Source organism: Pseudogymnoascus destructans (assembly GCF_001641265.1).
Source record: "Pseudogymnoascus destructans isolate 20631-21 unplaced genomic scaffold scaffold_12, whole genome shotgun sequence".
Classification (NCBI taxonomy): domain Eukaryota; kingdom Fungi; phylum Ascomycota; class Leotiomycetes; order Thelebolales; family Thelebolaceae; genus Pseudogymnoascus; species Pseudogymnoascus destructans.
In genome coordinates, this window is record NW_020167531.1 from 3,566 (window position 1) to 20,950 (window position 17,385).

At 49.5% G+C, this 17,385-nt stretch overlaps 2 protein-coding genes across 2 annotated transcripts; one reads left to right on the forward strand and one right to left on the reverse strand.

Moving 5' to 3' along the window:
* Positions 1-6,459: 6,459 nt before the first annotated feature.
* On the forward strand, positions 6,460-9,018 carry VC83_06339 (uncharacterized protein; the record flags this gene model as incomplete). The annotated part of the gene is made up of 4 exons (XM_024469940.1): positions 6,460-7,505; positions 7,556-7,853; positions 7,902-8,611; positions 8,666-9,018. Exons 1-4 carry the CDS (start codon positions 7,088-7,090, stop codon positions 9,016-9,018), a joined length of 1,779 nt encoding a protein of 592 aa, XP_024323516.1. The 5' UTR covers positions 6,460-7,087.
* A 541-nt stretch (positions 9,019-9,559) lies between these two features.
* On the reverse strand, positions 9,560-13,925 carry MYO1 (class II myosin). Its single transcript, XM_024469941.1, has 6 exons — positions 13,694-13,925; positions 13,413-13,625; positions 13,309-13,354; positions 13,201-13,256; positions 10,107-13,155; positions 9,560-10,055 (listed from the first exon to the last, which is right to left on the reverse strand). Exons 1-6 carry the CDS (start codon positions 13,694-13,696, stop codon positions 9,715-9,717), a joined length of 3,708 nt encoding a protein of 1,235 aa, XP_024323716.1. The 5' UTR covers positions 13,697-13,925; the 3' UTR covers positions 9,560-9,714.
* Positions 13,926-17,385: the final 3,460 nt, after the last annotated feature.

A 17,385-nucleotide genomic window follows, 5' to 3' on the forward strand; every position in this document is an offset into this window, starting at 1 on the left:
TTTGAGTATTGGCAATGATGCTCTTCGATATTTGGCCAGGTTTGGCCAGTTGGCCTCACACCAGCTTGTAGATAGCTTCGTTTGGTCAGTAAGATGAATGTAAAAGGAAATAAACAAAGTAATAGATAGTTGCACTTACTCGAAGCTATTCCAAGGGCCAAAGAACAGCCAGACAGCACATGTTGTTGTTGTTGTTGTTGTTGTTGTTGTTGTTGTTGGTGGTGGTTGAAGGAAGAAGTTGAGAGTTGATATCCGGAGGTTGATTTGGCCAATAGACCCCACCAAAGTGATGGAACATGTATAGAGGGCGCTTGACAATCCGCTTACTACTGGAAGCGTACGTCCCAAGTACAACGAATATACTGATTTGGATAGAGTTCGCTATTTGGAGAGGGTACCATATATATCTCATCTGCCTTAAGTTGCGGCAGGGTGACAATTTGACGGGCTGAGGTTTGGGTAAATATAGGAAGGTTAAGCACTGTATCTGAGTTACTATTCTGAACCAACTTATTTATAAGAATGAAGACGTGGGGCAACTGATCAGGACTAGGGGCATAAGTAAACAAGCCAATTATCCTGCCAAACGTGCTGTCAATAGTTAGCACTATATCATTCTGCTGTAGTGTTCGCCGTCGGGAACTATCTATAATAGAATATGTCAATTTCTCATACCAGCGGAAACGGGTATTACCAAACAATACCGAGTGGTAGCCATATTTAGTAAGGGTTCCTTCGAACATATTTAAAAAGGGTATGGTAAACTGTCGAGCTTTGATAGGCAGTTCCTGTAGGACGCATGCTTTGCTTGATAACTCACCCTGTACTCGGGCATCAATATGCAAGTTGTTAGAATGTATATTCCGGTGAACCCCTGACTGTGATGTTAATACTCGCCTGTCAGCAACAGTTAGTAGGGTTTCGAATACAGCTGGGCAGCTGTCCCGAATCCTCATAATCTGAGCAGAGATCTCTATACATGTGTGGAGGAAGGCACCACACAGAGTATACCGTAGCGTTGAGAATATACACTCCTGGATAAGTAAGTCACGCTCGGGTCGTCTATGATTTGTCCGAGTAACTGCCTCCTTGAAAAACTTGTGCTTATCCTCTCCCCAGAACACATTTGTATTCCAGACAACCCCGTACTCCTCCATCATTTGGTTAAAATGTAACGCAATATGGTAATTCAGAAGTCTGCCTGCATAACCAGGAATACAAGAACTATCTTGAGTATTGTTGCCTTGGTCGTCCGTACTTGTCTCAGTATCGGAACCACTTTGGACGTAACTATTCGAGTATAGAGGGATAGACAGCGCAGGGCTTCTCCTACTACGAGAAGGTTGTCTAGTTTCTACACTCTCTGACGACTTCGCTGCAGCTTTCATAAGACATAAAAAACTAGCTCTCCCCTCCAATATGACATTGTGGAATTCTAGCCGCTCCTTACTCGTGAGGCTAGTTGAGGACACGAAGGAATTACTCCGTGCAATATGACCAAAGGCACGGACAATGAAATCTACATCAGTTCTGGTATGTATAGGCCGGTGTGTCACTGGACATTCGCGGGCAAGGGCTAGCTGGAACGTATGCCGTATATGGATAGTCTTTAGCCAACCGCGAAGTATTAATGGCACGATAATTGACGCCTTCCCACACTCGCTCATTGACCAGGACCGTATGTGCTTCTCTGGTGATTGGATTCGACTCCAGCCAGGCGGGAACGTATATGTCTGGAACTGTTTAGTAAACTCAACCTGGGCAACTGGAGTTAGCAATGGCCCATATAATATTGGATATAGTCTCCGAACGATACCAAGGAACTCACTGTGTGCTGGATCGGGGGGGCGGCTTATAATAATGTCAAGTGCTGGTATTACAGACTGTAAGGCAGATGGCTGGTCAGCTAACCCATGTCGGTGACCAAATTGTAACCGAGTTGACTTTGAGGTAAGTTTATCCATCTGCATGCGTAGGTCCTGTACTTGGTAGTGGAACCGACCATGGCGTGCAATATCTCTTCTGAGATCAGCCCTTGTATCAAGGCTTGCATCACAGAACCGACAGCAGAGGTTAGCCCTTGGGGAAAGAAAACCAGCTGACTGTTGTTGCCCTTTCATATCACCTAGAATAGTAATGAACGGGGCCCATACTACTGTCTTTACTCCTCTAATAACCATTGGGCTTCCACGCTCAAGGGCCCCTATACATGTTCGGAGGACCGATACTGTAGCATCAAGCTGAGAACCATGGGGCCCAAGGGTTAGAGTATGACTATTCATGCTCCTTTGTCGCTGCTCAATACCAAGCCCAGCTGGCATCATATATACTCCAGTAACTGAGCGGTACATGTTGCGGTATAGTCCAAAATCGTCAATAAACATAATGAGGGGCAGTGACAGTACTCCTGCCATAACTGTAGCCATAAGGTACTCTCGGCCGTATTGCTTAATCTCTAGCCCCCCACGTATTGGTGTACTCTTCTGGATATCAACGATGCCATGGGCCTTGGTAAAGATCTTAGTAACTGCCCAGGGTGTCCGTATAGTACCATCACCCCACTGGATGCTAATATCGGGTCGACGGTGTAATACCTGGTTTGGCTGGACCCAGACTAAACCCTCGTTGTCAATAATGCGCTCACTTGTTGACAGCTTTCTAATTTCCTCCTGTAGTCCACGGGACTGGTATAGTATGTCGTTCTGATGCAATAAAGGCCTGATATGAAGGAGTACTGTATTGATAGTAGTAGACAGTTCCCGTCTATCACGCCCAACAAACACTACCTGCCCTGTATGCTTGGAGGTGGAGCTACAACAGGTCTGACTTTTGCACTTATACTGGACAAAGTCTGAGGGAAATATTGGCTCTCCACCTTTATATAGGGCAAAGTCGCTGCCACAGGTCCGAATTGAAGAGCCCCATGCACGGGAATGGTAAAACTCGGATGGATTGTCTACAATCTCGGCCATTCCTTGGTGTATTGGCTGACCGAGTGTTGATGATAGTATAGTGGCAGCGATAACCCGCGGGTCAAAGAAGTATATATAGCTTTGGGACGTTGCTGCATTGCCTGATGGCTGTTTATCCATCCGGACATCAACAACTGATCTTTGGAGCGGTAGTAAAGGAAGGCGACGACGGCACCACTTTTGGAGTGTTGCAAGGTTTTCTGGGAGCTGTCGAAACTCCTCATTTGGAAGAAGTCGTAAAACTTGGAGTAAAGCCTTATAAGTCTGCCGGGTAACCCGGTGTGTATCGCACCAGAGTCCGAATGCCATTGTAAAGTCAGATACTGGCGCTGAGCGAGGGTTCAGTGCAGATAGATCAATGACCTCATTGCTTGTAAAATGAATCTTGGGAGTGTTTTCACTCTCTACAGAGTTACTATCCGAGCTGTTGTCCCCCATAGCCATGCTATTATAATCGTCACAATAAAGAGCGTCCTTTGAACATGTATAGGAAGAGCCTGGCTCCATAATTGGCATATTAGATCCTGTGTTGGCCGGTTGATCATTGGAGATAAAGGCAGGACTACTATTGCTGTCACTATCATACATTGTGTAGTAGTCTTCTGGCTGGTTTAATGTTAGCGAGGGAGGTATTATACAGGTTTGGATGCTACTTGTTTCATTATTAGGAATAGGAAGCTGCAGGTGTCGTCTCCGTACAGCCTCTGCCTGGCCTATTTGTGTAGTCCGATGTGCAACATGTCTTCGAAGGTTTGCACTATAAGTTGGCCACTTGCGCCTTCGCCGACGATTTGGATTGCCAAAATCCTCAGCTGTATATGTTGTATCTGGGCTTAAGTCCATTATGATTCACTATATGTTGCTTGAAGACCTCCTGTTGAATACGGGGGTTATATTATAGTAAGAGCCGCATACAGAGTTGGATAATACTACTGTGTTAGTCATCTTGGGTCACGTGCTCACATATATTTGCTCCACACACGCGTAATAGAGTGTTTGGAAATATACATGTACAACCACAATACTGTGTTCTCAAACTACTATATATTATGGTATAATTACAGAGTGTATAAGAATATACAATCAGTGTTTGTGCCCCCCTCTGAACATGTACAGAAGATAGGCTAATTCTTGGGTTGTAGGTTCCTTACTATGCCAAAGACATCACGTCGACCAAGACGCATTGCTAAGGGTGCAGTGCAAGCCCACAGCCAAGAGGATTACAACTACGGAAACTCCCAGCTACAGAATGCTCGGAATTCTGGGTCTCAATACCCATATGGATTAGGCCACCTCCTTCCACGCGACTCAAATAGTCCAGGGTTGTCCCAAAGCCAGCATTCTCCAGACTCGGTTGTTCAAGGAGCCCCGTTGACATCAATGAATTCACCTACCTTGCAGTTACTACAACACGATACACCCAATACAACTAGCCCCTCAATGTCTCAAACTGAGCGTGTCCAGGGGGGGTTAATGAATGCGGCCTCCTCTCAACTCCCTACCCAGCCAGATACTACGCTATCCTTTGAGAATGGTCATTTGGACCTGACTCAACAGCTTCGGTCGAACAACAACTGTCGAAACACTGTTGCATCTACGCTTCAACAGAGTAGTAGAAGTAGTAATTCTACTGGATCTACCAACTCATTACTAGCCTGTCGACCTACTGCAAAGCATACTATGCAATACACCCACAGTTCCCATAATAGCACTATGGGACCGTTTCAACGGTCAGCTAGCCAGACGAAGCTCTTTGACAACAATGCGTGGAAACAAATCAGGAAGAAGTTGGATCCTGAAATACGACGACTTACCCTCCGATATGGGCGAGCAACAGACAAGGAGCTTGAGGCTATAGTAAATGACGTTACACTATCTGTTGACTTCGATGAGAACTTTGCGCTTCGAGACAAGGCTCTCTATAAAGCAAGAGGCAATACAAATACCTGGAAGCACCGGACTATTACCTGCATGATGGTATGACCCTCCAACCCAAAATATAGTAGCTTGTCTGAACATGTACAGGAATGGGTTGGTAAAACCCTTACAAAACCATCCATGTCGTTTCTGCTGAATGAACAAGACCTATCTCGACTCTTTGAAGTGTTCGAGTCTATTTACAGCGTTGTTGATGCAGAGAGTGTCTTTTGCTGGGCAAGTCGATATATACTGTTCTACGAGAAGATTGAGTCAAGTGAACTGCGTCCTAACGGAACAGCGTCAATTGCTCCAGGCCCGTTCTGGATTAAATGTACGTTGTTTATAAGTGGTTACTGTTTTGTGCTAACTATATTAGACTGGTTTGTGTCACTAGCTGTAAAGGTAAAGCTCCACCTTGACTTCGAACAGAACCATGGTGTTCGGAATGGGGTACCCAGACAGGTGCTCCTCAACTGGTTTGATGCCTACCCAAGAAACCAGCATACTAATATCGGCCCAAAACGATTGAAGTTCAAGGATATGTATGGACGACGGAGGAAAATGCCCCTTATAGACGACCAGATTGCACAGCAATCTATTGGAACACTAAAGGATGACATTGACTGGGGTTCGGCAGACGAGGATGGAAGTAGTAACGACAGGCCTGAGCAATTTATGGATGATGAGAATGACGATGACGATGACGATGACCACTACGACGACGATACCAACGGTGCTTATAGCAGTAGACGTAGTTTACAAGACGTATTCGAGGAGGGGTTATAATAATATAGTATTTGCTTCATTAGTATAATATAAACACTGTCTCCTTAATTATACCCTCGTAATAATAGAGTTGACCATATATCACGTGTATTTTGCCAATGTGTCACGTGTTTATTTTTGGGATTATTTAACTCTGACAATTGTCTCTTATACAGGTGTCTATTTATTAACGCTGTTAGTGTAACCCTGGTTTCAATACTATTCCTAGCATAGTGTCTACTACTACCTTATTGTGTAAGCGTGTTCCTTTATATATTATGATTGGCTGTTGGAATAGTGCCAAGTGGGAATAGTGGCACAATAGGCTTGGCAATAGAATATGTAGCTAGGTACAGCTTACGCAGCCAATAGATTGGCTGCGTAGCATGGTGTATATTGGTATTAGACCATTTTTTACGATAAATCCTGTCCAATGGAATCGAAAAATGGGCCAACCCCCCTAAGGACATCCTTCTATTTTCGCCCCATCACCCCCCGACAGAAGCATCAAAAGGCTTCACCACGGCACAGCACGAGTATATCGACGCATCTCCAATAAAAGCATCGCTCTCACCACAAAACCATATGTACCTACATAGGTAATTAGGTAATTACCTCCCACCTAGCGACATCGCTCCCTCTCCAAGTGTGTGTGTGGATCCGGTACAAGTACTGCCCTAACCAGGCACCACGACGCTAACATGTGCAGGATCTGATAATTTTTTCTTATCAGATGGCATATACCCGACCGGAGCCCAATAAGCACTCCTCACAGCCAATAATGCGAGACACCCGTCCATGAAAGCCCTACGAAAGTTGTCAACCGGGAGCATGATCCTGGTTTTCTCATGCATGGTCAATCTCCGGCGAGGCTAGTGTCACGGCTACCGTAATGTAGCTACTATACGAAATGCGATCCGTTGCTGCTTTAAGATCGTTCAGGGCTGCTAAAGGCAGTGCAGGAAGGCACATGTCATGGAGGTGCAATTGCAACCGCGCTCCGCTGACCGGGACAGAGCCAAGACGGACGACGGCTCGAGGGCGTCCAGCTAATCAATCCAATCTAATCAGATGCGGCACATCGCCGCATAGCTGATCCAATCTAATCAGATGTTTGCGCCATGGTCCCCCCTCATCTCAGCAGGGAAATGTGCTCAGTCTGGTCTGGCCGGGGAGCTAGTGACCATGGCCAGGGGAGGGAATAACCAGCTCGAGATAGTGTCGGGAGCTCAAGGAGGTGGGTCAAAGTGTGTGTGTGTGCCGTGGTGCCGTCTGGCTGTTCGAAAGCCGACGTACTTGCGTTTGGGAATAAAAACCCGAGGGATTTAGTTTTGTGCCTTTCTTTCAACTAGAGATATATTTCCTAGGGTTGTTCATTGTTTCTTGCTTGGGTGTGCTTGTTCAGCGTCTTTCCTACAAGTGCGCGCATCATGTCTTCTAACACCACTACCATCCGCCGCCTCCAACAAACCACGCACCACCTCAACGATGTCGCCGAGCCAACCACCCTCTCCCTGGTCCATGGCGGCGCCGAACCAGCCCTCGTCGACCTGACTCTCGGTGAGCTGCTAGACGAGCAATGCGCACTGCGCGGCGATAAGGAATGTCTCATCGTTCCCTGGACCGGCGCGCGGTGGTCATACACACTGTTGCAGCAGAAGAGCAGGAGTCTGGCAAAGGCAATGTTGGCGCTGGGGGTGCGGGGGGGAGATCGTGTCGGGATCCTTGCGGGCAATTGCGAGGAGTATGTCAGTGTGTTTTTTGCGGCCGGGTATGTGGGGTGTGTGCTTGTGGTGCTGAATAGTACTTATACTGCTACGGAAGCACAGTATGCGCTTGATCACTCTGGTGAGTTTGGTAGAGACATGTTGGAGGACATTGGGTTAACTGGTAATTAGGTTGCAAGCTTCTATTTGCGCAGGAGGCGTATGGGAATTATAACAATATACAACTACTCGCGGACATCACCTCGAATCTCTCGAATAGAAACAACCTCGGCAGTCTCAAGAGTCTCGTCATGATAAAAGGTCACCTGAACGGCTTCCCAACATACGACGAACTCATCGACGCTGGCGCCCTGATCCCAAGTGAAGTCCTCAAAGCAGCCAGCATAATGGTCTCACCCCATGGCATTTGCAACCTTCAATACACCAGCGGCTCAACCGGGCAGCCCAAAGCCGCAATGCTTACGCATCAGTTTGTCCATCACCCCCAACACCATCAACCAAGCTAACCACCCCACAGCAACATGATCAACAACGCCCACTCCATCGGCCACCGCATGTCCTTCACCCCCACCGACATCCTCTGCTGTCCTCCCCCTCTCTTCCACTGCTTCGGCCTCGTTCTCGGCCTCCTCGTCTGCATCACCCACGGCAGCACCATCGTCCTCCCCAGCCCCTCCTTCTCCGCCCGCGCCGTGCTCGCCGCCATCGCTGCAGAAAACTGCACAGCGCTTCATGGCGTCCCCGCCATGTTCGAGGAACTTCTTTCCCTCCCGCGGCCGGCGTCCTGGTCGTGTCCCAACTTACGCACTGGGATAGTGGCGGGTGCACCGGTGCCGGTGGAGTTGATGGAGCGGATGGTGGGGGAGTTGAATATGAGGGAGTTTACATCTAGTTATGGGTTGACGGAGGCTTCACCCACTTGCTTCAACGCTCATGCTGGAGATTCCATCCACCGCAAACTCACAACCGTAGGCCGTGTCCTTCCCCACCTGAGATCAAAGATCATTGATCGCCACGGCGCCATTGTCCCAGTCGGCACGCGCGGCGAACTCTGTATGGCGGGCTACTCACTACAGAAGGGGTATTGGAACAACCCTGACAAGACAAGAGAAGTCATGATCCGGGATGAGCAGGGTGTGGTGTGGTTGCATACAGGTGATGAGGCTGTATTTGATGCAGAGGGGTACTGTACTATCACTGGAAGATTCAAAGATATTATAATAAGAGGTACGTCGTCCGTCCAACCCCACTCCACCCGATCAAACACTAACCGTCATAAAGGGGGCGAGAACATATACCCCCTAGAAGTGGAATCCCGCCTCGTCGCGCACCCCTCGGGACTCATCCTCCGCGCGGCAGTGGTGGGGATCCCGCATCCCAAGTATGGGGAAGTGGTGGGGGCATTCCTTCTCCCCGCGCCATCTTCTCCCGCCTCGTCGGAGGAGGCAAGGCCGACCGATGACGTCCTCCGCGCCTGGGTCCGCGGGGTGCTGGGAAGGCACAAAGCGCCGGCGCATATTTTCTGGTTTGGGGATGCGGAGACGGGGATGAGTGAGGTGCCGCAGACGGGGAGTGGGAAGGTGAAGAAGCATGTGCTGAGGGATGTTGCGGGGAGGATTGTGGGGGGGCGGTAGGGGGTGGGGAAGGGGGATGATGATAGAGGTGGGGATTTGAAGATGGATGACGGGATGGTGGCTACGGTGTATATGATGATATATAATGATACATAGACCGGGTTGGATACACGAAAAGTGGCAAATTCTCGATGCATAGCGCCACTTCTGCGAGTAATCTCCTACCCTGCAATAATAAATCGAGCATCTTCAACTTACATGACCCGAGAGTGACAATTTCCTGGGATGGCTCCAATGAGCTTGCAGGTGTATCATCGTTCGACGCTGAAGTGTTTGATTGAAGAAATTCATCCGATGATGAGGTGTCTTCAATTGCGTCCACTGGCTGTGACGTTGTGCCTTCCGCCTCTTACAATGCCGTTGTTATAGTGATGTTATCTTGGGGGATTACGAGGAAGGAGCGAACATCTCGGGAAAACTTTCTCATCCATAGGCTTCATGTCTCCCACGCGATTTCCACGGCGACAGTGTCCAAGTGACTGAGTGCACCCATGAGTGACTGACCCCTCGAAATACAACCTGAGACACTACACTGACAACTGAAAATCAACTGGAGAGCTCCTCAGTGTCTTGCTACCCGAATTACAACCCGAGACACTGGCAACAGAAATGACGTATTCAAATTCCATTCATTCTATCTGCCTCCCCTCACATGTCTAAATCATCCCTTGCCTGACCCCTCCGTCAAGGCCCTACCTACCAATCATCCTCATCTCTCCCCCCTTGCCCCGCATTCATAGCACTCTGCCTCGCCCTCAACGCTTCCGCTAAACCCCCCGCTAAACTCGGCGTGCTCCTGCCACTGCCCCCTCCCTCATTACCACTCGCCATCCCTCCCGAGTCCCTCTGCCCAGGTAGCGCCGCGGCCTTGCGTCCTCCAGCGGCGGGACGCTTGGCTGGAGGAGCAGGAGGCTTGGGTTTCCCGTTTGCGGCTGAGAGCCGGGCGGAGGGTGGTGGGGGTGGAGGAGGGGTTTCTTCCATGAGGTAGGCGGACGGAGCCCAGCCTTCGCGGCCGTTCAGTTTCGCTAGCCACCAGCCTGGGGGATGTGTTAGTTGTTTTTTCGAGGAGGAGGATGGGAAAGACATACCATTATTCTCCTTCTGCACAATATCCACCACCTCATCCTTCTTAAAGCTCAACTCATTCGCACTCTGCCCTTCAAAGTCATACATAGCTCGGAAAATCGGCCCCGCAGGCGTCGCAGCCGGGGGCGGTGGTGGCGGAGGCGGCGGTACCGCACGTGCGGCCGGCGCCGGCACCTCATTGGATGCAGCTGCATACTGCGACAGCGAGATCTCCTGCGGCTGCTGCGGGAGCGCGCGCGTGCGTGACGCGAGCTGCTGGGCTAGCGGATTATGCGCAGCGACAGGCGCATGCGCAATGGGGTTCTGCGCGATCGGCTGGTGTGCTACGGGGTGCGCCACAGGCTTGGTGCTCCGCGCTACGTTTACAAATTTCGACGGCCGGCCGTCTGGACCACCAGGGCGGATGAGGCGGCCCTTGGTGAAGGGCTTGGCGGGAATGGGCTTCCCTTTGGGGAGGGGACGGGAGACGGAGTTCGGGGGCTCGCCGGATTGGGTGTGGATGGCGCCGCTCTTGTAGAAGTCCTCGCGCTGTTGGGAATCGCGTAGGACCTTGATGTCTGTCATCTTTCCGGGCTTCTTAGCGTAGGCGATGTGGTCGGAGATCTTGAGGAGGGCGGAGCCGCTGCCGGGTGAGGCCCGCGTGAGGTGCGTGAAGAACTCGGTTTTGAAGACGCAGCTGAGTAAGGGGTCGGCTTCTTGTGGGGACCCGATACCTAGGGAGAACCAGTCGTCGCGGCTTGTCGAAAGGCCGATGAATTTAATCGAGCCCAGGGGAATGGCGCGCTCAGCGGAAATTTGGACCTGCTTGTTGACAACGGCCTGCGAGACGACGTAGAACCGGCTCTTGGTCAGGACGAAGATGCGCGGGCTAGGCTTACTGGAGCGTCCGAACTTGGACTCGAGGACCTCGCCCCGACACGAGAAGAGGATGACTTCGTTGCCGGGGATGTTGATCGCGTTGCGGATGCGCGCACCAGGCCCGCTCCCAGCGTTGCAGCCCAAATAATCGCCCATGAAGCGCCTCGAGCCGAGCAGACTCATGCGACGCCTCTCCTTGCGGCCCTGCAAAAGCTTGTGACCCCTCTCGCGCATCTCGAGGAATTCCGCCCCGACACGCTTCTTGCGCCATACCCTCTGGATGCGAGTTGCGGCTTCGGAGCGGATGCGTAGGTATGCTCGCCACACTCTCTGAATGCGGATGGCCATGTTGTGCCAGTATCGGTCGCGCATATGCTCTAGAGCGAAGAGTGTCTCTGGCGCCTTGATGAACGCCTTTGATACACCAAATTGATACTCCTCGGCGGGGATGCTGGTGTCCTTCAAGATCTGCTTGGCGCCAGATTTCGAATCGCCTGTCCAAGTATACTCACCGGCATACGAGCAATGTGGCGAGAGGAGGTAAAACCGCTCAACGAACTTGTCGTAAGTCTGACGATAGGCGAACCCAGCACGTCTGATACGGACGTTCTCCTGCAGACCGAGGTACTTGATCTGATGCATGACGTTTGGCACGTTATACTCAGAGAACGACTTATTTTCGTTGGGCTTAATCGTACGGATGTAAGACGGGGTGGCTTTCATGAGAGTGGCCACAAGTTCGTTGGCTGACGTCTTGATCTTGTCTCCAGCCGCTGGTGGCTGTCGCCTGTCATCCTGGTTGACCTCGTTGGGGAACAATGTATGCACAAACTCGTTCTGGCTTTGCGCGAAGAGGTTCAACAAGCCCTTGAGAAGCTGGTCCTTGTTCTTATCGGTAATACCTTCAACTGTGTAGCTCACGTCACCAGCATAATGCTTGACGATGAAGTTGCCTTGGCGAGGAGTGAGATGGGGGTTCGACATTCCGTTGATGCTCTGCATGAACGTTCTATCTGAAGCCGCCGGATCCGCATGTGCAGTTCTCGTCGCATCCTTCATGGCGGAGAAGATTCCTGGTGGCCTCGTACCCTCAATCAAGTCGCAGACAATCTTGTTGTCAAAGTATTGGATAGGCGTCCACTTAATCTGCTCGCGGTCATATTCTTCTTGCTCTGTCTTTAGGGTAAGCTGGATAAAGATCTGCTGCAGCTTCTCGTTGACATAGTTGATACACAGCTGCTCAAAACTGTTCTTCTCAAAAATCTCGAAGCCGTAGATATCCAGAATACCAATTGAGTTCGAGGTTGCGCCGCGAGCCTTCAACGACACGTTGACGCGCTCAACAATCCAGTCAAACAGATTGTTGTAGAGAGCTTTCGCCAGTCCATCTCTGGTAGCCGCTGCCTGTGCGGGGTTGGCGGGAGACTCAATAACCTCGCCATTTCTTGGCGTCAAGATGCGGATCGTGATGGCGGAAACGACATGCGCTGCGTCAACTTCCAATAGATAAGCCAAGAAATCTACCACAGATTGGTCCGCAATAGCAGCATATCCATCCTTATCCTCGACAAAGTGGATATTACCCGTCCATAAGATCGCCGCTAGGATGCGGAAGATCTCGTCCTGCTCTGCCTGAGACAGCCCGATAATCGTCATCGCATTCAGGGTATCTTGGAATTCTGCCAGGTCATCGATACCATCAACGTCAAAGCATTTCGACTTGCTAGTATAGACGTATGTCTCCGGCTTCTGCACTCCGAACGTCTCGCGATATTTTTGTGATGCTCCTTTCGTAAATTGGTAAAAGATGTGGAAGCTGCGCTCGTTCATAATTTGCCCAACCACTCTGGATTTCTCCAAAAGATAATTGGTAATATCCGCTCCGACGGGCTCGCCGGCCGAGTTGAACTGGAGCTGGAGGTACTTTCCGAATCTCGACGAGTTGTTGTTTCGTAGTGTTTTCGCATTTCCAAACGATTCCAGCAGAGGGTTTGTTGCCAGCACCATATCCTTAATCTCCTGGATCGACGAGTCCTTGCCTCCTGACACGTTGGCGATATACTGCATAATGCGCTTTGCCGCCTCGGTCTTCCCCGCACCAGACTCTCCGGAAATGATGACACACTGATTATCTTTGTAGGCGTTCATGTTATAATATGAGGATTCGGCAACTGCGTATACGTGGGGTGCCATCTGTAGTGGTCAGCGCGCATTTCAAAATTCGGAGATCTGGCCTACCTCCAATCGATTCCTCCCCTTATAGCTATCCAACACGGCATCTGTATAAATACCCACTTCGGAATCTTGTCAGCACCCTGTGTAAATGTCGGATGGTGCAATACTCACAGTCTCGAAAGGGATTGACTGATACCAGCACATGGCCGATGTAAGTCTGTTGGGCGCGTAGGTCAGGATTCAAACGTCCGCTCAGGGAGGATGCTCAAACGAACGTAAATCTCTCCATTCTCGAAGCGCTTCTTCAAATTCTCATTGATAGCTTCGTTCGAAACTTTGCTCAGCAGCGTCAAGTCCGAGACTCCGACCTCCTTCTTCTTGGTCGTATCGAATGCTGCCTTCTTGATGTTGGGCTTCCCTCCCCCTGCCCCACGGTCGCCTGACGGCGCATTGCCTGCGGATTTATCCTTTGGTCGCCTACTTATTCCCTAACAAAACAGGCGTGTCAGAAAGAAATGCCCGCATTGAGGATCGGGGGTTGGGGGGGCATTCTCACCATGGTGTAGCCTGGGAAGCCTCAAGTCTGTCGCGAAGTTCCGTGAAGTTGCAAAGCCAGAAGGTTAAATGAGGGTATCGAAAGAGTGAATGGGAATAATCTGAAAGAGTAACAATAGACAAGGAAGACGAAAGTGCGACCAAAGCGAGTCGAGTCAAGAATGAATAATATTTTTCAATGTATGGGGGGGTTCAGTCGTCATTGTCTTTGAGTTGCTTATCGGTTATTTCCGTGCGCGGTTTGGTAAGGTAAGCAAGGCTCCGCCACACTTTGAATTTTGGGGATAGGCACAGCCGCATCTACGGTCTGTCATGGTATCTCCACAATATCTCATCGCCGTTGCCACATCTAGAGATAATCGTCGTGACCAAACTTTGAGGAAGCAATACGCGGCTCGTCACAATTGCGACCGTAAGTACCTCTCCATAGTAATTTGTATGTAAATATACATAATTAAGCCATTCTATGAAATTATCACTTCTTCGCTCCCACTCCTACCCTCTCTCCCACTCTCGCCCTCGCCCTCACTCTCGCCCTCAGTTTGGAGGGCTTCCGGGTCAGAAATTAGGTCCTCAAACTCTAGAGGAATTGGGAGGCCAGCTTTCCGAAGAGCTGCTACCCCCTTCTTTCGGAGGCGCTCTTCCTTCCGGGCCTCAATTCTCAACCTGGCGTCGAAAAGCTAGTAGTCAAGCTCTTGAAGCTGGCCTCCTACTACAACCTCTTCCGTTCCTATGAGCCAATTCCTGTAGCCCTCCCTCGAGGGGCTAATAAAACCCTCTAGAACCCGTTGTTTCCAGTACTGTAGCCCCTCTTCAACCCCCCTAAAAGTCGAGGGTTTTGGTGTAGAAACCCGTATAGGTAGATGCGTAACGTAAGTCGTGGCGTAACGGGGGATGGCGTAACGCGGTGGAATTTTGAAGAGAACACAACAAATCTGTAAATTTAACTACAATCAACGATAATACATGATCCACCGTCACTCTTAGATTGTTCCCCTGCTTCTTCCTCAATATACTCGTCAATTTCAATGTCTGAGGAGGCGTTCTTATCCTTTGTTTTGCGCTTTTTCTTACTTGGGTTATGTGTCGCCTTTTCCGCCTCCATCACCGCATCACACAACTCTTGCATAGAAACATGAAAGTGACCCTTCAGAATAACCCTTTTCCCCTTCGTACGTACCGTACGTTGCTTTATAACTGATCGCAGGTTGTTGGCATCGAGTTGGTGGACAATGCTGCGTGCTCGAAGTTGCTCTGACGCAACTGAGAGTTTTGGATGTACGTCCGCACTGGTGTTGACAGCACCCCACCACTATTAATCGTAGTTGTAAGGAGCGCATTTGCAGAGCGTAAGGTCATCCCATCTGGGGGGGAGCTGTTGATAAAGACTCGGTCAAAAATATCATACTGATGTGGTGTTTTTGGTCGGTCAGCCTCGACTGATGGTTCAGCATTGAGCAGCGTACGCAATGCTCGCTGGGGATTAAAAGGAAACAAGCCAGCGCCACGGTATGCTGACTCAATGTTCTGATGGTTGCATACATCAAGCCGTGCCTGGATGTATGCCTCCATCCATTCATACTTCTGTATGCGCGCGAGTTGCGCTTGGTTGAGTGGGGAGAGCGCTGCTGTCAGACGCTTTTTTAGCGGGCCGAATATCGCAACATCCAGTGGTTGTAGTAAGTGCGATGTATGAGGGGGAAGTATCAGTAATACAATATGGTTCTGCATGCAATGCGCAATGAAACTCCCGCTAATGTGTGAGTCGTGGCCATCACATATAAGAAGCCGGTGCTGACCATCTGCTTTTGTACGTGTTGTTGGCTCGAAGATGCGTTTTAACCACTCCAACCCATGGAGGTTGCTTGTCCAGCCTTTCGTATTCGCAGAGAAGAACCACTGGTCGATGACTGCGGGCGGAATCCATGATTGGAGAACCCCTTAAAGATCCCGAGGGGTGGGAGGATGGTTCCGTCTGCGCAGATGCACTCAACCATTGAAACCCATTCCTGACGGCCAGGATGCGCTTGATGCTTCGTACGAAGTGTTGAATCAAGTATAATTCAAGTAGATTCCATTGTCCCAATCGAAAATCCGGATTCATCCATGTTATATGTGTTCTCTTGCGTGATTCCAAACTCTTGAACCACCTTGGTGTACGCGTTAAACCATGCCGTAAGCACTGGTTTTGTTGCACCGTCCATGCGTACAGTTTCGATCCGTCGCCCAATAGCGACCTGTAGATGGGGATGTCGTTGTATGAATCGTGGTACCCAGTCGCGACCGAGGGAAAATCGTGGTTGGGGTAGAAGTAAGTTTGGCGTCGCGTCGTCAAAATTGAGTGACCGGTGCGACCGGAGTTCTTCAGCTATTTCCTTCAACAACCGATGCCCTGGAGAATAGCCGCTGATTGTTAGGTTTTTAATCCACTTTAGAAGTATCTGTTCTTGCGCGCCTGATAAATTCTGCTGTTTCTGACGGGCTTGGGAGCGTGTCAAACCTCCATTGACGCGTCGCGTCACTGAACTCTTCGGCAGCCCCAGCACTTTCTCAGCGTGATATGCACTCTTATACTTCTTAGATTGGACGTCTAATACTGCCTGGGCTATTAAAGTTTCACGCTCAGCAACACCCAGGCTTTTACAGTGAACCATTGTTGAGTTATTCACAGTTATCAGAAGTCGGCGGGGTGAATTCCCCGCGTTACGCCATCCCCCGCATTACGCCACGACTTACGTTAGGTGTAGGCATAGGAGCAGGCTGTGAGTACGTACATAGCTTTGCGAGAGCTATAACGTGGCTTACTAGCCAAATTCCTGCTTTCTGGAAAGCTGATATAATTGTAGACTCCTTAAAAGTCTGTAGCTGCATTTTGGTAAGATCCCTCATAAAGGACTGTAGGTCATATGTAACATCCATATCACATATGGCAGCAAGCACAGCCTCTCTGTGCCAGTGCTTATACAGCTAGAAGATCCCTACATCTAGTGGCTGTAAAATATGAGTAAGATGGGATGGGAATGTGTATATGATAATATTGTGTTTTTCTGCCATAATGATGAAATCATCACTTGTATGGCTCACATGAGAGTCAAGTAGTAGAACCTTTGTTTCCTTAGAGGGAGTATGCTCTGCAAAGTGCTCTAGCTACTGTAAGGCAAGCTGGTTGTTTGAAAATCCAGTGTTAGAGAGCATGATGAGCTCTGTGCCTTAAAGGTTGGTGTGGTACTAAGAATCCATGTGTATTTTGCCTAGAATGATAAGTACAGGCAGTATGACTTTTCTGGTTGCAGACACAGCCTTAAGTGTAATGGTGGGTTTAATGGTGGGTGCACCAGATGTGAGAATCTAGCCACCCAAGGGAAGGGATGATTTTACTAAGACAACACACTGTCTTAGAAAAAGAGCCAAAGGGTCGTAGCTTAGACTATTCCACAATGCAGCAATCAGGTGTATGATATAGTGGAGTGGTTTAGACAAGTTGTAACAAATGTTGAGTCTGAGAACTCAGGGATAAGTCAGAGGTTAGCACCTCACTGACTCTTCAGAAACAAGGAGTAACAAAATCAATGCTTGGAAGCTTGGAAAAGACGTGGAAGTATGTGATAGTCGATTTACTGTATTGTCTGCTTTGTGGAATAGTCTAAGCTACGACCCTTTGGCTCTTTTTCTAAGACAGTGTGTTGTCTTAGT